Below are 24,422 nucleotides of genomic sequence, written 5' to 3' on the forward strand. Positions count from 1 at the left end.
TAATATTAAATTGCAAAAATAAAACCAAATACAAAAAAAGAAAGAAATTCCAAAAAGTAAAAAGGAAGAAAAAAATAGAAAAAAATTCAACTCACGCCATCTTGAAATCTCTCAATGTAAGCATGAAATTATTGCTCTGGCCAAAGATGCGCAGCAATGAAAATTAAAGCAACGATGGCTATCTATTATTCCGCGCAAATGGAAAGTATAAAATATGACGCCAGTAAGCAGATGTAATCGGTCCAAGACAGAGATAGACTGGTGGAAAATGCACTGCTGGCAAGCTGATCAATAACTATGACGCCGAAGAAAATATTACTCAATAATACATACATGTATATATATATAGATATATAGATATAGATAGATATGCATGTATGCGTAACTTGGAAATGACCAATCGAAATGAAACCTTTCATTGGCTCATTAAAATTTTAGTTTCAACAAATCAAAAAAATGATAATCTTCAAAAAATCCTACAAAAATACACTGAACAAGAAATAAATCAGAAAATATCTTTCCAAATTATGCAAAAAGATTATTCCAGTAAATTCTATTTATTCAACAACTGCTTAGTAAACTAAAAAACTAACCAGTGCATTTAATGAATAAATAAATTTGTCAAAAATATTTTAAAATATAAAATTTTCCTTTTTAAAGTCACTTGATAAAAGAAACAAACCTGTAATTTAAATACTGAAATGAAATCAACAACATGCTCGGCATGATGATGATGATGATAACAGATAATGATGAAGAAAAATTAAAATGAAAAAGAAATTTTTAAAATGCTCGCCATCATTCAGAGTTAAAGTGAAACAGTAAAACTGCATATTCATAACTTCCTAACGTGTTCTTAAGCTTTACCAAAACTTCCTTATTTACAACATGAACAAAAAAGAAGAATAAAAATAAAAAGACCTAATTTGCAATTGTCACTGTCAAATTAAAAAAATATTATTTCATGTAGCAATTTAATGCTCATCAAAAAGAAGAAAATTGATTAAAACATCTACAAATAAGTTATTTCAATTAGTGCAATCAAAATATGTTTTTCTTCAAGTTATCATAAATAATTGCTTCTTCCTTACATACTGTAATTCAAAATTATTATCATAACTTATCAAAAGTACAGAAAGCAAATGTTCATAGTATCTTGGACGCTTGTATTTCCAAAATACAGTGAAGTGACAAAAATTCACATTAAAAATTGCGATTGAAAAGTATTATTTTTAAATTAAACAACAATTTCACTTAAATTGATTAATATTTTACTTTGTTATTTGTAAAATTCATTTCCATTCTTCAATATGCAGACTGCGCAATTGAAAATGCTATAATAATATATGCATAATGACTTACAGTAAATTGTCCTGCAAAAATTGTATACATTGGAAATTGAACATTTCAAATTTCAAACAGTTCACACAACACAATTAGTTGTGAAATATCGAAACTGACGCAAGTAAATTTTAAATGCCATCATAATTAAGTTCTATGAAAATGCCGAGTGCAATTAATTCTCACACTTGAAATTGTCATTAAAAGAGAAATTTACAAATTCATAAAAAGTTACTAGTTAAAGAAAAAAAAAGCACATTCATCAATTCACAACAATTTATAACTATAATTTAAAAATATTTTAAAATTTACTTAAAAAATTAACCATATTTAAACACATATACACATAAAAAAACAAATACAAAAAAAAACTTATTCAGGATGAACAACATGTTTAACATTTTAATTTGATTTAATTAAACAGAAAAATATGAGCACTGCGTGTGCAAGAGATGTGGTCATTTGAAGCTGAATAGAAAAGTAACATTACGTTTGAGTTGTACATGAATGCAATTAGAAGGAACTCTTTCAATTTGAAAGGCAATTCTTGGAAAGGAAAAAGAAATATAATTCTCATTATTTTATGTTTAAAAAAGTTGTTTAAATATTCACTGAATGATCCAAAGCTATTTCTATGTTTCATAATAATAATTTCATCGTTCAATCTATATACATAAATATACATATTTAAATAATAAATTTATATATAATGCATTTTTGCAGTTGGATTAACAAGCTGCCTTATCAGAATATGCTTTTCTCTCTCTAGAGATAAATAACAGTAATAAGAATAAAGAAACAGTCTGTGTATGGAAATGCGTGAATGTGTGTATGTGTGTGTGTGTGATCATTGAAGAATTAATAGTTCACTTCTGGGCAACAACAAGTAATTAACTTTTGAAACGATGCAGATGTAGCAAAGGAAATTCACTTCAGATAAAAACTACTGCACAACATCAGATGCATATATATATATATATATATTGTATATAAAGTAACTGTTAAGTATGTAAGTGTATATATAAATATAGGCAACAAGGTTGTTAAAATGAATGCTTGAATATGAAAAAATAAACTGAATAATAATCACCGGATCTAGAAGATTTTAAATCTGTAGCGTGGATTTTTATGAAATATAAACAGTATAAATTTAAATAAAATAAAAAGAAATCCAAATGTATTTCTAAACTGGTAAAGAATTTACCAATTATGTATATATATATATGTGTGTGTATGCGTGTTCGGGTTGATTGGACAGAGCAGAGTTGGTTGAAATATTTAATAAGGATAAAGAAATACAAATGCAAAAATGCTAGCCTATATGGGATGTGCCAACGAAAGATGAGAATAATGAAAGGTAATTTTGCGTGTCAAATAGTCTGCCTCAAACGTTGGCAAGCACGCAACCAACTCTAACAAGTGATAAAGCACATCGTCAACTAAAGCAAACAAAAGCCAAAGCCTCGAAGAGCTTCAAATAAGCACAACTGGGAAATCAATACAAAAAACTGCATTCTTTTTACTAACAAATATAAAAAGGCATAAAGCCTTTCAAAAAAATACACATACACACATGCAAAGACGTATAATTTCTTTGATTAAACAATATTTCCAATAACCATAAATATTGAATACATAAACCTTTTTTTTAAAAAGGAAAGGGAAGTTTCTTTCAAAGAATGAATATGAACATACAATTAGCAATACAAATTCAAAAGTTGTCTATTCGCATGAGTCAGTGAAATATTCAAATTACGTCAAAATCTATTTGAGAGCACTTTCAAAAATAGTCACCAGCAGAATGACAAAAAAATAAAGACTAATTAAGCCAACCGATCATCAGAACTATATGAACGTTTCGAATTCACTACCATTTTTCCCTTGCTTTCTCAACCATTCTCATTACATAACTGACCATAAATTAAAATTGCAGTGAAATTAAATTAGTTTTTTTCATTGAAAATTTGCAATAAATTATATAATAAATAAACTTACAATCATAAATGTAACAATAAACTGTATTACTATTTCACATATAAGTAAACGTTATGCAACAGTTATATATAATATGAACGATGAACCAACTAAATATATTACTAATGTAAAGATCAATACAGACAATGAAGCAAATTTTTATAAACAAATGATCTAGCCTGTAAAATTTTTTACACAAATTTTTCTGCATAGTAAAAATTTCTCTTATAAAGAATAACAATTCAAGCAGAAAAGTGTATTCTTTTCAGAATGTCTACAATAACAACGTACAAAAAATACATGCAAAATTTCCGTTTTTTCTTTGAAATAAATATGCAATTGGTCAACAAACCATTTTTTCCTTTCTATATAAAAGTAATGCCTGACGACAAAACAATAAATACACTGAGAAGAATACAAACTCATCTATAAAGAAAAGTCAAACTGAATACCTGTCAAATGTGAATTAATATTAATATACTCTTGTATAATTGATTTCAGAACAAAATATTGTAAACCAAAAAATAATCACTGCATACAATATTCAGTTTATTTCCTCTATCACACACCAAAACACACGCTAGCTTTAAAAAAAGCGCCAAATTACAAAACACCCATTACGAACTACATTTTTAACTTTGTCGTATTAATAAATTAATCCCATAAAAGACAAACAAATACAGAACTTAAACTACACTGCATCAAAAGCTGAACAGCGAAATGCTCGATAAACCAGTGCTATATACATGTATATATACTTCAGTATGTAAAAAAAATTGCAAGCTTACCACGTCCAGGCTTTGTTCGAAACTGACTAACAATGTGAAATTTGTTCAACTTTCCATGAGGATCTTGTGGACCTGACAGTACACATTTGGCGCCGGTGCGAAAAATATCATCGGCGTGCATTGGTCGTGAGCTGTTCATTACGCTGTTTTCAGCTTCATTAACTGAGAAAATGGACGCATCACCACCTACAAAAATTCAGTTTAATCATGAAGAATAATAAGTAAATAAACAAATAAATGCTATCTATACATGGAGTGTGACTTGCACAAAAGTGAAATTTTACACCATCAATCAAACCAATTTTTGAATCGACAAGATAAAAATATTTTGAAACTAAACCAGAATAAACATTTTGGAATTCTTCAAATAAAAATCTAAAATCAATACAAAGTAATTATTATACATAATTGGTAAATTTGTTGTACATTTTAAATTTTCAGATAGAAAAAATGCTATTCATACCCAACAAATCCACGTCTTGCGAGCACTTCGGCATGGCTGTCATTGATACTGTAACCTAAATGGAAATTTCATTGCATTTACCATACTTAAAATTAGTTGCATAAACAGCAAAAAGCGCAGTACCATTTTTATCCAGTTGTGATGCTCCTAAACACTTCGTTCCCATCCCGAATGACAAAACTTCAACAGATTCTAAAATAAACAACGTTTTCAACAATGAATTTATGAAGTAAAAAATATAATACGTGCTGTTACTATTGGACAATACCTTTACTGAAAAAAATTCCAAACAATTTTCATTACTGCAATAGCAGTTGTTCAATAGGGAAACTATCAGAGTTTTTAAAATAATAATACAGTTGCATATGAACAATAAATGAAGTAAATGAGACGTTAAATTGAAAGCAATAACAGTGTATTGCTGCGTACAAAAGTATACAAAATTGTGCCTGAGAAACGAATGCATGGTGATAAGCTGCAGGGAAAAAGATCCACCTAGTCGAATGTACAGTGTTCGTCAATTATCATCTTTTCCATGTATAAATGCGTTTATTAAATCTGTTTACTACAAATTACAGTCTACAGCCGCGTCCTGGTTTGTGAAAAATGAAAATAAGAAGAACATGTCGCCACTGAATGAAAACCACGAATCAGCTGTACAAAATTAACACTAAACAGTTCGCATTAGCTCGGCGAGATGAGTCCTGCTGCTGAAACGTTACAACAGAACTGCATATTGTTACAGATAAATGAAGTTACGTGAAAAATAATGGCAAGTTTTTTAAACTGAGCATTGAAACTTTTGAAGTTTCATAATGCAAATCAAAAATATAACTTTCAGTCTTAAACTTAGAGAATATACCGTCTGGAAAAGATGCGCAAATTGAAGCGAAATGAGTCCATTCGTCTTCATATTTTGGAAGTCCACTTTGTCCAAATAATTTCAGATGATTTAGGGCAGCTGTAAATATTTTCGATTCCATTGTTTAAATTTCCGCTTCTGGCAACATAACGTTTCTTACGGTAAGTATTGATTTTCAGGTAGAAGGATATGCTTGCTTCACCAGTTGTGTGTGCTTCAAGTTAAAAAAATTTATTTCCTACATATTTGTTTGTCAGCATACTTTTCAATGCACGAAATTGCACGTTTCCTTTCATCTTAGTTATTGGCTTTTTATAAATTGGCAATCTTTGAAGAACAAATTCATTTCAACATCAGCCAAAGCTGCGTGTCAGACGGTGCAACTGTTAAATTAAGATGACACATACCAATTTCAATTATCATTCTTTAAATGCTTCTACTGCGGACTAAGAACAATTTAATTTAATTTAATTTAATTAGCAGCAAACTTTAACCAGGCACAAATCTTTACATAAACATATCTTCTATACATATTGAATATTGAATAAGAATATATTGATAACAATAGCAAAAAAATATGATGATAAAATAATGAATTGTGAAATAAATATAAAGGTAGTTTAAAGCATCAATCATTAGTTGGCTTTATTTAAAAACAGAAAAACATGCAGAACAATAAAAAAGGCACGTTTCCAATGAAACATTATTGAAACGACTAAATACTTTCTGACCGGAAAAAATAAGATCTCTCATTCACAGGTCAGTGAAAACAATGCAAAAATAGAAACAATGAAATCAAACAAAAATAGATGTCTAAAGATCTATTTTACATAATAATAATAATAATAATAATAATAATAACTTTGGACATATCAGCACCATTTCACAGTTTTGGAAATGGAAAACGATAACTTGCATCATTGCATAATGACAAAACCAAAACTTTGTCAAACGTTGCAGTCGAAAGCTATAAGTGATTTCTCTTCAAAAAGGGAAAATATAAAATAATGCGTTTTAAAACATTCTTTATCATCAGCCGGCTGTCGAATTTGCGGATAATTTATCCAGTTGAAAAGAGCTACCAGTGGTGTGCAATTCACTTTCGTAACGTGATTCAGTTTTCAATTTCACAAATTGTTTAGCAATTTCATCGTAATGCCTTTGCGATAGAATACGAAGCAATATCAAGCCCGTATCATCTATATATTGACGTCGTCCCAGCTGTACCCAACAAGCACAAGAACCATGTTCGGCAAAGCTGCGCAACTGCAAAACTCCGACTCCAATAAGTCGATCTTCCCTCGCAAAGCAATAATCTTTCGCTTGAAAAATAAGTTCATAATTTTCCAGTTCATCTTCATTTCCCAAAATGCTAAAAAATATTTCCAATATATAATTTTAAACAAATAAAACTGAAATTTAACAAGATAAAAAAATATCAAATTGAATTGAAAATCATATTCGGTTGTTCTAACACGGACATAATATATAACACACGATCAACAACAGCTTGATTGGAGTCGCACGATCAACTGCTTGGTGGATAGGAACGAAATTTCACATTCAAGATATTTACCGTAAAAAAATACTTACAAGTAAAAAACTTCATTAAATTTTGGAGCCCAGTTGTTCGTTTTCGTTTTTGTGGCAAATTTCCTTTTTTTGTCCGCTTGGTTCGGTCCCACTATGTGCACTTCAATAAATGGACGAAAAACTCCAGTTGTTTGCCATCTCAAATCATTCGCAGCCAATACTAATACAAGTAATTTTGTTTAAAATTATTAAAAAAATAAATAAATAAATACTTTTCACAGTGACTTTGTGCTCTCCTGTTCCTGGATGGGTGAACAGATCAACTTGTACACTTACTTCACCTACAGGCTCTTCTTGGGATGGCGAATCTGAAGTGAAAAATTAAAATCAAAACTGTTTATGATGAAAAAAATGATAAAATCTGTTTTTTGTTGCCCATATTAACCTTGTTCTTTCTGAAGTGCGATGAACGTTTTGATCAATTGATCTGTTGTTTGCGTGTACAAAGATAAAGCATATTTTAGACTCTGATATTCAGCTGATTTTTCAAGAAAACTTTTCTTCAAACCGCTTCCACCAGCATGAAAGTAACTTTTCACAGTGTCAAGTGACGCGTCCAAAACAGTGCACTGCTTTGGAGTTAAACTACGATCCGATTCTCGAGCAAGATCCTATTTATCAAATTCATCTCACATTAAAACTAACATTTATCCCAGCAAAGCTAATTCTACCATCACTTACCATCACCTCTTTTACTGAAGATATATTTTTCACTTCTTTCAAATGATTGGAAAGCAGTTTAGACATATCCCCTATTTTGGCATTGGGAAGCTGCTTGAGTAGCTAAAATGTTGAAAAATGACAATGTTTGTAGCGTGAAAGAAATTTCAGCAATACTAACATTTCGATCAGGAAAGACTGGAAGCACTACTAGCTTCTCCATACAGCTAATGGTAATTCGCCATAATTCCTTAAAAGCATCATTTTATATCACTTCTGATAATTCAGTTTCTTTAGAAAAGAAAAGAATCCCTTTCGGTACCTTTAACAACTTCTTTAACACAGTCTTCTCACACTGCTGAGCATATTGAGTCAAGGAAACATCAAGCAGATCCATCAATGGCTCGAGAATTAAATCTGCTTCAGCGGTGACTTGCGACTTTTGAACTTGACCACCACCTTTCACTCTCATTAATAAATTGCCCAATTTTACCGTCGAATCGTAAATATTACTTTCCAAGCTACAGTAATTTTATTTGATTTTATCTCTGATTTAAATACAGTTATTAGAAAACTGAAAAAAAGAACCAACCTTGCAGCAAATACATGCGTTAAACTCTCCAATACGTTGTTCAATTTCGACTGCAGTCCTTTGAGCACCTGTTGAGCGTCTTGATCTAACATTGCACCACCCATACTTTCGTACATTTTTTCCAATTGAACACGCAATTGTTGGACGTTGTTCATCAAAATGCAAGCCTTAAATTAAAAATAATAAATCAAAATCCCAAAAACCCTCTAACTTGTTTCAAGTCAAATTTTACCAATTTTTCATTGCCAACGTAGCGGCTAAAATCCTTCTGTACCATGTCGGCGTATGCAAGTAGCACTTTGTTAACAGTCTAAAAATATTCATTAAACTGCATAATAAGCAAACACCGCATAAAATAAAACTACATATGTATACCTTTGAAAAGCGTTTCATCATATCACCGTAAACATCTGGATCAGGACAATCCATTTTACGAAGTACGTCAAGGCCCTGATTTAGCTGGGTAAAGACATCAACAACAGAATTGCTAAACAGTGTATGCTCACTGCTCTGCGGATACTGAAATTGAATTTGATAAGAGTATTTCTTTCAAAATTATTCAGCTGTGCATTGTCATTATTATTATTATCATTATCATTATCACATACATTATCTTTTTTATCTCGTTCAAAAGCACCACGTAAAAAGTCCATTGAAATTTCATCGTTTTCATTCAACCATTGCATTACAAACGGAATAAACCACCTACAAGTAAAGTAAATATAATATTCAAAAATTAATGATGCAATAGCAAATAATTCATACACAGGAAATTCTGGTATTGTTCCTTTGTAAGGAGGAATGTCAGCAACGTAATTATTGTAAAACCATTTAACTTTGAAATACAAATTCATGTAGTCGGAGCTTTTGCATTTTCTTTGTTCTGAATGCTCTGAAACGTGCACAATTCGAAAAGTCATTCACAGCAAAAAAAACATTGAGAAATATAAACGATAAAAATAAAATTAAATAAAACAATCAGTAAATAATATTCCTTTTTTTATCATATGCATAAAATTCACACCAATATACATACGAAAAGAAAATTTTAAATCGAAATTGCTACAACGTACAAACCTTCTAAAGCAAGTTTAAGATCGATTGTATACTGACTCCACATCGTTGCAGCGCTCAACTGGCCAATGTTTAATTCTTGCGGAAATCTATAAACAATTGAAAAATATTTCCCAATAAAGATGATGAACAACAATAAAATTGCAATCACGAATTAATTTTTCGTACTGATTTAAAACAGGCGTGTAGATGTTTCTGTCTTCTTCAATGACTGAAATCATCAAAGCGATCATCTTATGCCAAAATTCAACTGAATCTGTCGATGGTCCAACAAGTTCTGGATTTGTAGTTAAAGCTTGATTTCCTTCGAATTCACGCTAAACCGCAAAATATGCATTACCTACGAAATTGAAATACATGCAAATATAAAGTGCCAAACCTGGAACAGTTCGTAACAGTTTTCAAACAAAAATTGGTATGTTGACTTAATGCAAGCTGTAGCACACTCACGAACGACGGTTGACGCCCTCGGTGGACTAGTAAGTTCCAATACCTAAAAAAATATTATTAAAAGTCACTTTTTATTCCAATTCCATTCACTTCCTTCAGACAAAAAAGAGCAAAACGTGAAAAGATCGTTTTAAAATAGCAACAACAATTTTAAATACTTTATCTGCAGCCGTGTGTATTAATTATAAAGAAAAACAACTAAAATATATAAAAGCGGTTTGCATACTTTCATCCGAAAGAAAGTAATGGAAGTGAGCAAGTCGACGGTAGACTTTAAATCTTGCAGTTTTCCAGCGTTCGAGGCAGGAAAGTTATTCTTAAAAGCAAGAAAATAAAAAAAAATTACACATCCACATTATCATACGAATATCCTGCTATATTATCATACCCTGTACATTGATATGTCAATTCTGAGCGAATTGTGAAGTTGATCTAAAAGTTTTACAAATCGATCTTTCCCAAAATTAGATGCAGCAAATCTGTCCGAGGCAGAAACGGCAGATGTGGCCGTCGTATGAGCATAATAAGCATTTATATTGGCTAACAGTGTACTGATCACAGCAGGCACACCTTGACACATATATTTCGTACAAAGACAAGCAAAATGGATCATAGCTTGGTAAATTGATTCAATTCCATAACGCATTGCAAATTCATCAACAATTTCTTGGCCAGTTTCATCAAAATATACTTTCCACGACTCGTCCTGAATACAATATACGCTATGAATATAACTATTTATCAAGATTACATCGAGCAGTTCAACTGATACACTGAAATTCATTCGTCAGCGTTATTACATTTCTCACAGCAATGTTAAATGCATGTTATGAGAAATGAAAGAAAGACAGTCCATATCTTATAAATAATATATCCCGTCAAATTTTAGATACACGCAAACAAAAAGGTCATATTAAATTTCAATTCACTATATGCGCATATATTATATATATTTTTTTTCAGATTCTTACCCCTCTGGCGTCAGGTAACTTCAGTTGACCCATTTCTTTTGAACAATAATAGTTGAAAATATGCTCATGAAGACACGTATACTGATCGTGATATGGCGCCACTTTTTCTTCGCCTTTTATTTCGACATTAATTTGAAGCCGTATCGCACCACTTACAGCTGACTTATCAGTTCGTTTTTCTGCAAAAGTAAAAGATAAATATATAAACTTTTAATTTCCAAGCCACGCATCAAACTTGTACTTACAATATAACAATTATAATATATTACAATATTAAATGAAGTGAAAATCAAAAATTCACACCTAAATTGTACCAAACATCCATCTCTCCACTCAGAGTTCGCACTTCAATAATAGTTTGGCCCAAGAAATCATCTGATTCACGAGTTAACTTTTGCCTAAGCTTGCTTTTCAAATCATTATCTTCATCCCTGCAACACAAGTTCAACTGAAGCAACAAACTGAACAAATGCAACGTCTACAAGCTTACCAAACTCGTACTTTCACTCGATCAGTAGAATTATGACATTCACTGAAAAGAAGTAGAACTTTATAATAGTAAATAACGACAAAATATATTTTTTTTCATGAAATATATTTTACAAGTAAAATTTTTCACTCCAAAATGGATTCAATTCTTGATGGATGGTTCTGGTGCGTTTTTTCACTTTACCAACCTGCACCGTCACGTAAGGATCACTTTTACCCGTTTTGTCTTTTGCACTGAGACCTTGAGCACATATGACTACAATGAAACATATCATTAACTGTAACATTAATCAATTCATAATACAATCACGAAAATGTAAATTAAAATCACCAGTTATGGCAATTTTAGCAGACCATTTGGCAGTTCCCTCTAAAATGCACTGTTTCACTTGTTTCATTGCTTCGTGATGCATCTTTTTATCCACGTCAAAAACACGCCTACAAGCAAAGTGTACAGCTATAAAATGTGATTTCATCAATGTACATTATTGATAATTTGATTCAGCATCCATTCACTGATCAAATATAACGACATATCCTATAATGCATACCAGACAATATACAGAATTATTGGACAAAAAGTTATTGCTGAATATTTTATACGATTAATTAATATTTTCATTTTCTTATTAAAAATTCACATTTTTGAAAAAACTGAAACATAATGCTGTTGAGATATTCTTCATTCACGCATACCGAATGTATTCGAAAACTTCAGCTTTGTTTCGTTCTTGAATTTTCATGCGATCTTTCATGGCGGAAATAATACTCTGAGCACGATCACCACTTCCGCTGTGTTTGCTACTCTTTTCAGCTGCCCCTTAATTAATGAAAAAACAAAATTTAAATTATTACACTGAAAACGTTCTGTAAAAAATGAAGAAACAACAAAAGAAAAATACTTTGCAAACAATCAGCGCTGAGCAAATCTTTGCATTTTTCGTGACATTTCACACCACATTCTGAACAACGCAAGCCTTGTCTAGCCAAACCCCAAAGCAAACCTTCACATTCGTAACAATACGTAGGTGACGTGGCAGTCCAGACTTGAAAATTGTGTGGCGTCGAAACCGAGATTGGATATATCAAAGCTTGAAGCGTTTTCCGATATACGCGCATTTTCTACAAAAGTAAAAAATATGAAAATGAAAAAAATTATCATCAATCATCATTGATTGCCAAAGAAATTACCAACTCTTCATTTCCAAATGTTGTGCAAGCTGCACTAGCGAGGCCTGCTTGAGCTCTTTTTGTTGCCATTGTCTAAATGGAATGCAAATGCGCTGAAGTGCATAAATTTACAAACAGCCAAGCAAGCACAATCAGTGCACGCATACAGCGGCACCTGTACTAACCAAAAAGCTACAGGGTAGAAACTATTGATGATCGCAAAATGTGACATTTCGAACACATTTCACGTTCCATTAACAAATAAAAGCAACGGTTAGGTTAGAGGCTAGATTAATAAAGTACGTGCAACGGATAAAATAAATTAACATAAAATAATTTAAAAATAAAACCAACAGCTCAAACTTAAAAAAAGCATAATACGCAGGGGAAAATTTTCAACACTACCAGGGAAATCAACTACTTCAACTAGGGAAAACAAGCTCAGAGCACAGAACAACAAATAACATACGGTACTTGAGAAAGTTTACCTTCAGCACCTAGAATGAATGAACAGAATAAGAGAGTAGAATAATTGAAAATGAACAATTAATTATATGTAGAAAGTGAAATAAAATAAAATGAAATGAAATGGATAAAATAAAAACAGCCCCCGCCCCTCCCTCCTTTACAACCCCTGTATGGTGTTCCACAAACAAATACTTACCAGTTCACTGACTAGAGGCACAGATTTTTTCTTCAAAAGTGCAATATTAGGCATGGCATCAATGCTCGTGTAAAAGTCGTACGTTTTCGGACTACTTTCCAAAAATGATTCCTGAAACATGTTCACATTTTTCCAATGAATATATTATATATCTAGAACAATCCACTGATTGGGGTGTACTTTTGGTCCTAGTTGTTCGCAAATTCTTCGAAATGCAGTCACCCAGCGTTTTTTCGCATTCGACATTTCCATATTTACTGACGTTAAATTCATTTCACTTCCATTCACTGGTTGCAAGCAATTTTCTTCGGACGGTTTAATACTAGCAGAAATGTCGTTGGTCGGTCGAACCGATCCAGGCTGTTCAGTAGAAAAGCCGATCTGAGAAGAAGCGGTATGCACTAACCCGTCACAAGGCTGCTCTTCAATAAGAACACTGGATTCATCTTTGGAGCCGAATTCGGTTTTCACTGTATGCGTAGAGGCGCTTTCCAACGACGTCTGCGGTGACACCATCGGATGACTGTCAGAACATTTGCTGAAATATAATTTTCACACAAAACGAATTCATTTTATAATACAAATACAAATCTGCTACGAAAATGCAATATAAAAAATTCGAAAAAAAATAATTAAATTCATTAAAACATTTTATGTTCAATTTTCTTCCACTCGTAAAGCAGTGGAACTTTGATATCACTAAAGATTCATTCATTCGTTGAATTTGACATGAACATTCAGACAATTTCTAACCAATCGCATTTTCCAATAAAATCAAACAATTGCACGTTTATTTTGCTTTTAAAATAAGTCACTGATTTTAAATAAAAAATATCGAAAAATCTAATGATCACTGCATCTGATGACTATGTGAATTTCACCAAAAAAAGTGCTAAGGAGAAGCAAATTAACAATCTTTTCTTTCACAAAGAAATCGATCACACAGTACAAACGTACGTAAATTCAGCAGGCCAATCCAATCCACTGACAACGGTAAACAAAACACCCGTAACATACAAGTAAGATGACTGAAAATCATCCTGTTCACAATACCATTCAATTACAATATGCAATAAACAAAAAGTGAAGTTTTGTGAAAATTCAAAAACAATTAAAAAACAGTACCTGATTTTCATCAATACTGTACTAAATGCGCAAGTTGAACATTCTTAGTTTCAATTATTTTCGTACTTTGATTGAAAAAAATTAAATGCATATGAATGTCTGTGAATTACTGCATAAATGTACAAAATAATTCTAAACAGTGAAAATGCTTTTCCTAGGAATGCCTACTTTCTGTTCAAAGATGCCATATTATTGTCGCATATCAAAAATAACACCTAATGTCAAAATACTTTTGTACCAAGATAATGTAGATCCTTTTCTGGGCATTTATGAATCGTTCATGATATCTGTTCTATGAGTAATTACAAAAAAATGAGAAACGCCTTTTACAGATTAGTGTTGATAATAAAAATGAAAATATATGTGTACAATCAAACATGTAAGGGCTAAAAGCATATGGATATTGCTCATTTAATACCGACTAAGCAGGATTTTTTTTGATGAAATATAAAAAATAATATTTTACAAATGTAAGAATTTGCTGCACCAGCTACTGCTTGCCGTTCCACTGTCATGCATCTAGTCCTGATGGTGCAAATACAATTCAATTGCTTCTTTATTGAATGAAAATCATTTTCATTTCTGCTTCGTGTACCATATTAAACAATATGCAACAAAAAAGTATATGCACAATATGCATTGTTGGTTCCACTACAGTTATGCCATTGATTTTTAATTCTAATTGAAATTTTTACGTCAGTGACATTTGAATAAGTCAAAATTCGGCGGCGCATCATTGAATAACAATCAAACTATACCGACTGGCAAAAGTTGATAAGAAAACTCGCTGATGAATGGTGACAACACAAGTCACCAGTAAGAAGCGCCCAGTGAAAGCTTGGATCGATAGTTTTTCATTCGGTCATCATTGTTCCAAGAAAATCTTCTGTCAACGCGAATGCATCTTATACAGCCAACATTCACGTCCGAGGCAAATCCGCTACACTTTGAAGCAAAAAGCAGTGGAAAATTGGTCAATAACACCAATTCTGTCGGTTAATTCAAAGCAAAATGGACAATACTGCGAAAAAATTCATAACAGAAAAGACCAATTGCATTTGACAAAACCACCGCCAATCATTTAATACACACACACAATCCCTCGACGGGATAGTAAAATTTCAGAGGAGATATTTTGCAAACGTTCATAGCCAAGTATTATTCCACCACAACAAATTCATCAATTGGAAAAAGAAATTTGATGATAATTCATTTTGTGTAAAATTCAACAACAACATCCTACCGTTTCTCATCATAATATAGCATCTCTAATGCAGAATTCAAACGCTAACTTGCATCTCAAAGTAGAAAAACAAAAATACAAAACTCACTCACCTTTTCAACAGGGTACCAAAATTTTGCTGCGACGACATACTCGACGAATTGGAGCCTTTGCGTGAGATGGAATTTCTGCATATTGAATCGCCAAAAGAGTCCGAATAAACGCCATGGCTAAATAAATATTATTTTCACTTCGTTGCACTTGTAAAATTAACAATACCACAAATATCATATTTTCCAACTTCGGAAAAACATAACTCGTGCAATAATGCAAAGCATGTCAAGGCGCCATTCAAAGCTTACAAAAAGCACAAAGCGTCATCTCTCGGTTTTAGAAGCAATTTTTCAATCGCAAACTAATTAATACCATCTTTCTGCGGAACATCTTTCAAACTTGGTGAATATTTAAACTCAAATTTAACAATTATAACTTATTTAGATTTTTTTTCATGATTCATAACAACAACATGAATCAAAATAAACAACAATTAAACATTTATATTTTCTTTGTGAACAACGAGCACCGAAGATGATTCAATAAAAATTATTACAGAATACATTATAAATATAGTAGAATAATTCAGATGCAAATTTAACACCACTGCAGAAAATGAAAATCAAACAGAGCGTCAATAAACAACAATATATGAATTATTTTTTGTAAAAATGAAAATGCAAGAAGAAATGGAAGCAGTAGATTATTCTTTGAAAATATTGATAGAAGCACGTCGACCATAAATGATGAATGCAGCTAACAAGCGAACATAAAAAACAAATCATATACACGATTATATCTGTTGTACAAAAAACTGTAAAATTCTGCTCAATAATATGTACCTATTTACAGCTACAAATTATTAAACACCCACATTGGGCTAAATCAAATTATGCAGCAGCACTAGATTTATAAAATTAAAAATGAATGAAAAAATTGCTTACATTAACCATTTGCAGTAATGAAAGTATTCACACAGTTTTATTGATCATTTTGTCACCTTTGATAACCATTAAACGAGCATTAATTAGATTAAATTAAAAATGACTGAAACCATTTAGTCCTTCCTATAAAACTAAACAGCCAGTGTAATTAATGAATAATGAATACAACATACAGAGGATAAATATATAATTATGAATAAGTAAGAAAAAAACTCTACGTACTGTAAAGAAATTAAAAGTTCAAAATTGAAATAAAATCAGCAGCGCGTCAGAGCTTCGTGCAAAGTAAAAAGCAAATAGTTAAAAGATCAAAAATAAAATTGCTCAAATGCTAAGTAATAAGAACAATCACAGGCAACTGAAATGTTACCTCAAATTACACGGCTTGTCTACAAAGAAATCGTCATCCCAAACAGTCGCTTTTTTACTCCGATGCCTGTCAAAATGAAATTATCAAAGCAATGTTTCTTGCTTTTTTAAATGCTGTACATACATACATACATACATACATATGATACATACTCTACACCTTAACTTATTTGCTTACAATTAAGAATGAATAAATAAATTTCACTACATTCCATTCTGTGTGAACTCCTTCAAATTTATATAGCATGAAAAAATACAAAAAAATACAAAAAAGTATTACACGTCAAATCAAAAAATAAAATAAGCATAACCAAAGAGCAAAAAATGGATTTATTAATAAATCAATCGTGATTTTAAAATATATTTACTTGAAAAAGAATTTTAAATTTTCAAACTTTTACAGTATACAAAAACAGTAATCAGTGTTGTTTCACATGTAAAAAGCACAAATACTTTATTACAGTACTATATATAGAAAAAATAAATCAAGTAATATTTATCTTCAATATTAGCTATTTGTGCAGAGTTGTCAAATATCACTTCATCCGTTTTGAGAATGAAAATTTTGTACCTTTATTTCGAAAGAAATTTACAAAAAAAAAATTCATACATATGTATAATAATTCAATAAAAGTTTAAGGTCTTTTACATTTTTTTCATTTCACAAAAACAAAAAATAAATGCTCCATCCTGGCAACAATTTCAACCATAAAAAGCTCAAGATTATTGTTTAAGAATATATTTCTTTTTTACTATTTAAATAATTATGTTAATTGTATTGAAGTGCTAAATATCATGTCTATCAAAAATCAAAAGCAGTATAAACAACAGCAGTTATAACATATTCATAGTGAAAATGATAATTAACTGTTTTAAGTGGAAAATAATCATAAAAGGCGTAAGACAATTATTTGAGAAAAAAGAAGTTATGGCAACTTGCCCATTTTAATTTTGAATATTTTGAACGTGGAGATTGTCTGTAGAAAAAAAATTTGTCTAGTCTACTGTAATAATTACTCAATTGTTCCAAGACAAATAAAAATAACAATTAAAATTATCTTTATCGACATCTTTAAAATTTATAAGAAAAAAATGAAGCAAATACAAAAGTGGAACATATAACTTACCTATCGTTAGGCCTACTGTTGTAAAACAGAGGTTCTGAATCGCTACAAGGGGACATATGATCTGACACTTCGTGCTCTGATGAATAAGTTCTAAGAAAAGCAAAACGAAACAATATTATTTAAGAAAATTTAAAAATAAAGTGTACTACTGGAGGATGTTATTCTACTAGTTACAAAGTTATTTATTGTGCACTCGTTGATTGGCACTTTTACATATGCATTATGTAACATTGAAAAATCAACAAAAAATGAAAGCAGTTCATTTACGTAATTAAACATTATAAAATTAAAAATCGTTTCAACAACCAAACAACCAAATTCTCTTTTTACATCAAAATTGCTTTTGCACTGATAAAAAATAAAATAAGAATTTTAGGTTTTCTTTGAAGAAATGTAAAGCATTTGCCTTTAACACAATCTGAATATAGTAATGAAAATATGAAAAAAGAAATAAGTTTAATGAAAAATTTCCCAACTATCCATCTAAGCTAGCTAGCTGGTCAATTATTCATCGCTGTACAAAATCACTACCATAACCTCTCTCCCCCTGCCCCTCCCCCTCTCCTTTCCCCAAGATGAATAGCAGCCGATGAATGTAAATGTAAAATATATCCATTGGAAGTGGCAATCAATTTTCAATCAGAAAAATTCAATCATCCAAACAAAACGTCAGCACCATGCAAAGTTGTTGATTAAATGAGATATTATTTCATAAAAGTTAAATGGATAAAATAAAAATTAGCGACCAATCTTGTACACTTGTGAAATTATTCATACACGTTCCATGGAAGAGTGAGAAAGTTTGACTAGTGAAAAGATAGAGATGAACAATTAGAAATAGAGAAACAGGAATAAAATGAAATAAATGAATAACTTTTTGAAAAAATTTTGTTCAAATTATTGATATTTGAACATTTGAACAGAAAACATTCAGCAGTGGTTTGTCAAAAGTGAAAAAGCAACAAACAAACAAACCAAAAGCTGTATAATTAATATAACAAGTATAATATGCAATGATAAACAATTAGCAGAATAATATATATAAACTGATCACATTGGGTAATGTGAAATAACAAGGAAAAAGAATTGGCAAGCAAATTGTTAGACTAAGCTGTAAGTGTGCATGCAATCAATGTGCCATCGTTCGAGAGGAACTGAATTTCTTGGAACTGAATTGTTCCAATCCAACTGCTGGCAAAAGACAAAATTGTCAAGCAGATATCAAATTGAAAATGAACAACAAAATAAATACAAAGCTAGCCACAATTGACTAGCGCATAATAAAGCAGATACCAAAATCGATCACAGTCAACCTATATCATCACACCGACCAACTGGCCGTTAACAATTTCGTTAACATCAAAAAAGGTTCATTAAAACAATATTCTATATTAAAAAAACTATTTTTCTTATTTCTGTACTTATTATTATTATATATTATATTATATTATATTATATTATATATAATGTATAAAAACTTGCTCAAAGTATTAATAAGAAAAATAACAAGCATCTTCTATTACAACATTGCAGAAGAACTAATTTTGCAAATTATCTTTCGCAAAATTACGAACCAAAAAAAGCAATTCTCTGCTATAATTACTGATGTTGAAAAATTAAATTATGAATGAACGAACATTGATTTGAATAAGAAAATGTTTCACAATTAAATATTCATTAATAAAAGTATTTTTCAATTTCCAAGCTCAGAAGATGGAAGGAATATTTTAAAAATAAATTTGCACATTTTATTTTTCTTACCTCTCTTTGCTTGCTCTGAGATTGGCACGCCGTTTAGCAGCGGTGTTCACTTCCGGATGGCAGTTTTTACTGTCAAAATTGCTTGCCTTGTCATTTGCATGGTAAGAATTCTCGTGAACACCGGTGGAGTTGTAATTCACTCTTGAAACTGAGCCTGGACTTTGAGGTTCACCCAAGTGTTGTTCGTCGTAATATTGATATTCAAACGACGACTGCTCTTCGGCGTTCTGCTTCGAGCTCGTTGCATAGTCTCGTTCATCTTCCAAAGACATCTACAATACGTTCAAAAATAAGAGAAAATAATTTCGTAAAAATATTTAAATAAATAAATTATATATATATATATATATATATATTGATGCGCAGAAAAGGAAAAAGAAAAACTTTTCCCCTACTCTGACTGAAGAAGGCTGTTCGGCGTTGTCGGTGGATTTGCAGCAGGTTCGAAGATGGTTACCAAACTGATGCGCTGAAGAATTGTTCAAATGCACAGGAAAGGAAATATCAGACGTATAATCGCTATCTTCAGATATCCCAGCTGCAAGAAGTATGATAAAAAAGCTCACAAACAGACACTTCAAAGTGGATTATCAAAAATTATTCTTCCTTTCTAGTTGAAAAAAAATCTCTGGATACTACACTTTCGACAGCAACAACCCAACAACTACAAGCATCGGCAACTAATACACAAGCTCTCTAGATCTCGAGATGCTCTTTCAATGTAAGCAATATGCGGCAAATTAACAATAATAAAATAAACTGACGAACAAGAACCAATAATAAAATCGCAGTTCGATACTAATCGTCTGCAATAGATCAAAATATAAGGAATCATTTACTACTAGTGAACAACAATTCTCTGCGTCGGTAAATCATCCAATACTTATGAAATGAAAAAACAAAGAAAACAACAGAAAAACAAATAAATCCATTTTTTCAATTTAACTGTCAAGAAAAGAACTCTGATATTCTCAACTCAACTGACAAATGATTCGTGGCGAAATTTATTAAAACTTTTTCTTCTCCATTCAATAAATACTGTTCTTTTAATAAAATCGGGAAATTGTAAATTCTGGTACACTTTTGCCTTTTTAATTTGAAGCAAAATACTGTCAAATGAAGTCTCATGTGAAAAATAATTTTCAACAAAATACGCTAAATTGAACCATAATTTATTTCCCGCAAATAATAATTCACACTCCTATTTATAGTATTATTGCTGATGTGTTTTGTTATATGAGAAAATAAAAAATAATAATAAATTCAAATTCTTACATCGATTAAACTGAGCTCGTTTCATTTGCAGTTGCGCAGTGGAAATCTGAAAATAAAAATAAAAATAAATTCTAAAAATAAAATATAATACAATAAAAGCATCAAAAAACACCAACATTCAAATGCTCCAATGTTATCATTGTTCAGTTGCATCCGTCTATTTGAACAGAATATGAACAATGGTTCGATTTCATTTAAAAAAATAATGCACTGGGATACAGTAAGACTTGAAATTAAAAAAATTTTTAAGTGCAAATAACAGTCAGAAAACAACAGAACTTTTACATGATAGAAATTAATCATCAAAAAGAGAAATGAATGCTCATCATTTTACAATAACTGCCATTAGCAAGTAATTAATAAAATTGAAAAATAAAAATAAAAAAAAAATATTAATTAACTGTTCTCTGAATTCGACAGTTCATAATTTGGTAATTTTGATAAATAATCGCCTCGTGATAATAGCAAAATTGAATAACAGCATGAATATAAGAAAATAAATATTTTTAAAAATTAAATCGAATTAAAAGTAATTGTGCAAAAATATTTCCCGATCATTCTTGCTGATCATTATTGTAAATAATTTTGAAATTTCAGTTGCCAAGTCTGAAATCTTTCTGAATACTTGTGTTTATGAAAATGCACCTTCAATGGGTATAAATTATCCATTATATGAATAATTTAATTTTTTACATATTTATATAAGAAATCAAAATATGTGTACCCACCTGATTCATTTTCATGCATATTTTACAAGTCATTGACAATAATGCAAACAATAGCGTTTGCAAAGACCAATAACAAGTCGATAGAGAAAAATATTGCAGACCAAAAAAACACAAGTAATGAAACTGAATGTTCTAGCAACTGAACTTATAAATATGGGAGAAAATTTACTTAGTTTTAAACATTATCTTGATAAAAGGATCACCTTATTATACGTGACTTGATTTATACCATTCTTAACAATTATAATTCACTGTTCAACTTAAATAAATTTAAAATTACAAATTAAATTTATATTGTAACAACGCACCAAACAATCAATGCTATTATGAAATTATTCAAATCACGGCTATTCCTGATAAGTTAACCATGCAAATAATCAATTCATTAATCAAACAAAAATATACAAATAGAATACCTCTTCGTCCATGCGATTTAAAGCTTCTAATTTTTGCTGCAGTATCTGAGCTTCTTCATCGTTGAATTCTCAAATTGAATTGAATTATTTACAAATTTGAAAAAGCTGAATATGCTGGAAAATAATAATAATTATTATTACCTAAAGGAAGTTCAAACCGAACATCGGCAAGCAATAAATGTGAAGTTTGTCCTCGATGACCGACAACTTCACCATTTTTCGTTTCCACCTCAGAGAACAACTGCAACCATTTTCCAGAACCAGCCTGTAATAAATTTAATAATTAAAACAAAATTCCCAAAAATTTATCAATTCATTCATCGAGAATCTTCTGTGAATTTTTCCAAATACACTATTTATAAAATCAAAAAAAAATAATATTCATCTTTGTACATTTGAAGATGAAAAATATTGATATTTTTACAATTCTTTTATACTGACTTAATTCATTTAATAAAATTACTGCTTTAAATTTTCAAATGTCACTTTGGACAAAAAAATAAAATCCAATTTTGTACTGACAGTGAAATTATAATATCAATAAAAGCCACAATACAGTATAATTGATTAGCAAAAAACAAAAACAGAAACCCATTCGCTGAACAGATCCAACAATGAATACAAGTTATTAAATTTTTTTCAATCAAAATTCAAGATGTTTCACCTCAGTTGCATGCAATTCGTTAAAGTTACAGTATCAGTCGAGCAGGTTATTTCGTTTTTATGAGACTAATAAATAAAGCAGAATATAATTTATTCTTCAAATTTCCTCAAAATTGAAATTTCAATATTATATAGGTTAATAATATATAAGTATTAGAATTATTTCAAATTGCTACATGCTCAAGTGAATCGCAGTGGATGAAAATTACAACAATCAAAGCAGATTTATTTGAGTAAAAAAAATGCAAAATCTGTTTAAACAAAATTATTCTCTCCGTTTCTCAGTAATTATAGTCAATTGTATTATTGATTCAGATTAGTAAACGAAATTAAAATTGAAGATACAAAATAATCAATAATCCTTCTTACATTTTATTGTAATACGAAACCAATTTCAAAAGCTATTATTAAATTAGTTATTCACAAAAAACTGTGAGATAAATGTCAATTGTTTAGTTTTATAAATAAAATAACTTACACTGTTTTAAAATGGAATATTAAAAATTTTAAAAATAACACTACTGTTAATTTTCATTTTTTTGTTTGAAAAATCAAAAACAGCTAGTATATAGAAATTGTTAATCGAAAAATAGTTACAAGTCATTTTTATCATGTCATTGTATTTTAATAAATTTCAAAAATAAAAACTCATACCACGTTCGAATAATGCACTGACGTTAGTGGCATAAAATACACGCCCATCAGTTTGTCCCACAAAACACCTTGACTCCATAATTCAAAGATCAGTCCAAGATCTAACCGTTCTGTTTCACTAAAAAAATATTATTATTATTATTGTTGTTGTTGTTGTTGTTGTGATTGAAAATATATTCACAATGTGAAGAATAAAAATGAAAAACAATTTACAATATAAACTCTTGCTCCCAACAAGGTTCGCTTCCTTTTACTGCTACCGTAGTCGATTTGACATTCTGCAACTTCAACGTTACATAAGAATGGACTTCATCTAGAAAATTCAATTGAAAACATCATGAAAATTAAAACAAAAATATACAATAAAAAACAAGATTATTTTCATTTTCGCTATTCATATATTTTTTGAAGTAATCAATCGACCAGTACAAGTGAAAATTTAATTTTACAAATTCCTGAATGTATTCATTATGCAAATGAACGAAAATAAAAATGCCAACTATTTGTTATTTCATAATCAACTCTATTTATTTAAATATTCAAGTTAAACTGCATTATTATCATTGCTTCTATTTATTTCAAAAATTCAAAAAATAAATAAGTAAAGTTTTTGAAACAAAGCTACAGTAAGCAAGTGTAATTTTTCTTCTGCTCTGTACAAATAAAAATAAATACAGAATTGTCCATTTTTAAACCACAATGCAATTGCAATTCTATCGGTGCAGTCGCATGCAAAAAATGAATTATTCATTTCAATTATAATTAACCAAAATTTGATCGAAAATAATTTAATTTATGGGAAATAATGAAACGGTCAATTTCAACTGTAAAAAAGCATTTTAATTGTATTAGAATATAACGTTTTCTAACTTCAACCCTGAACAATGAATCAATTAAAAATAATAAGTAAAAAGAAAAGTAAATCAATAAACAACTAAAGACTATTTATTGTTTTATTTTTGATTATTTAATAATCATTACACATTTTGTATA

At 30.2% G+C, this 24,422-nt stretch overlaps 3 protein-coding genes across 3 annotated transcripts; all 3 read right to left on the minus strand.

Moving 5' to 3' along the window:
• Positions 1 to 3,876: 3,876 nt before the first annotated feature.
• On the minus strand, positions 3,877 to 5,549 carry Tsp_11657 (hypothetical protein). The gene is made up of 6 exons (XM_003371401.1): positions 5,429 to 5,549; positions 4,648 to 4,758; positions 4,567 to 4,621; positions 4,402 to 4,478; positions 4,104 to 4,289; positions 3,877 to 3,899 (listed from the first exon to the last, which is right to left on the minus strand). The coding sequence occupies exons 1-6, from the start codon at positions 5,547 to 5,549 to the stop codon at positions 3,877 to 3,879; spliced, it is 573 nt and encodes a 190-aa protein (XP_003371449.1).
• Positions 5,550 to 6,460: 911 nt separating this feature from the next.
• On the minus strand, positions 6,461 to 15,666 carry Tsp_11658 (putative phorbol ester/diacylglycerol-binding protein unc-13). The gene is made up of 24 exons (XM_003371402.1): positions 15,592 to 15,666; positions 14,049 to 14,119; positions 13,272 to 13,629; positions 13,092 to 13,202; positions 12,160 to 12,379; positions 11,589 to 11,714; positions 11,372 to 11,513; positions 11,259 to 11,300; positions 11,072 to 11,199; positions 10,769 to 10,947; positions 10,186 to 10,503; positions 9,727 to 9,840; positions 9,516 to 9,664; positions 9,351 to 9,436; positions 8,882 to 9,165; positions 8,649 to 8,792; positions 8,485 to 8,583; positions 8,274 to 8,440; positions 8,004 to 8,202; positions 7,863 to 7,931; positions 7,703 to 7,804; positions 7,407 to 7,632; positions 7,022 to 7,121; positions 6,461 to 6,800 (listed from the first exon to the last, which is right to left on the minus strand). Exons 1-24 carry the CDS (start codon positions 15,664 to 15,666, stop codon positions 6,461 to 6,463), a joined length of 3,849 nt encoding a protein of 1,282 aa, XP_003371450.1.
• A 3,804-nt stretch (positions 15,667 to 19,470) lies between these two features.
• Tsp_11659 (hypothetical protein) lies at positions 19,471 to 23,827 on the minus strand. The gene is made up of 11 exons (XM_003371403.1): positions 23,801 to 23,827; positions 23,643 to 23,707; positions 23,430 to 23,547; positions 22,254 to 22,377; positions 22,113 to 22,180; positions 21,949 to 21,955; positions 20,980 to 21,014; positions 20,454 to 20,499; positions 20,089 to 20,231; positions 19,694 to 19,965; positions 19,471 to 19,525 (listed from the first exon to the last, which is right to left on the minus strand). Exons 1-11 carry the CDS (start codon positions 23,825 to 23,827, stop codon positions 19,471 to 19,473), a joined length of 960 nt encoding a protein of 319 aa, XP_003371451.1.
• Positions 23,828 to 24,422: the final 595 nt, after the last annotated feature.

This window comes from Trichinella spiralis (assembly GCF_000181795.1).
Source record: "Trichinella spiralis strain ISS 195 chromosome Unknown Scfld9, whole genome shotgun sequence".
Lineage (NCBI taxonomy): Eukaryota > Metazoa > Nematoda > Enoplea > Trichinellida > Trichinellidae > Trichinella > Trichinella spiralis.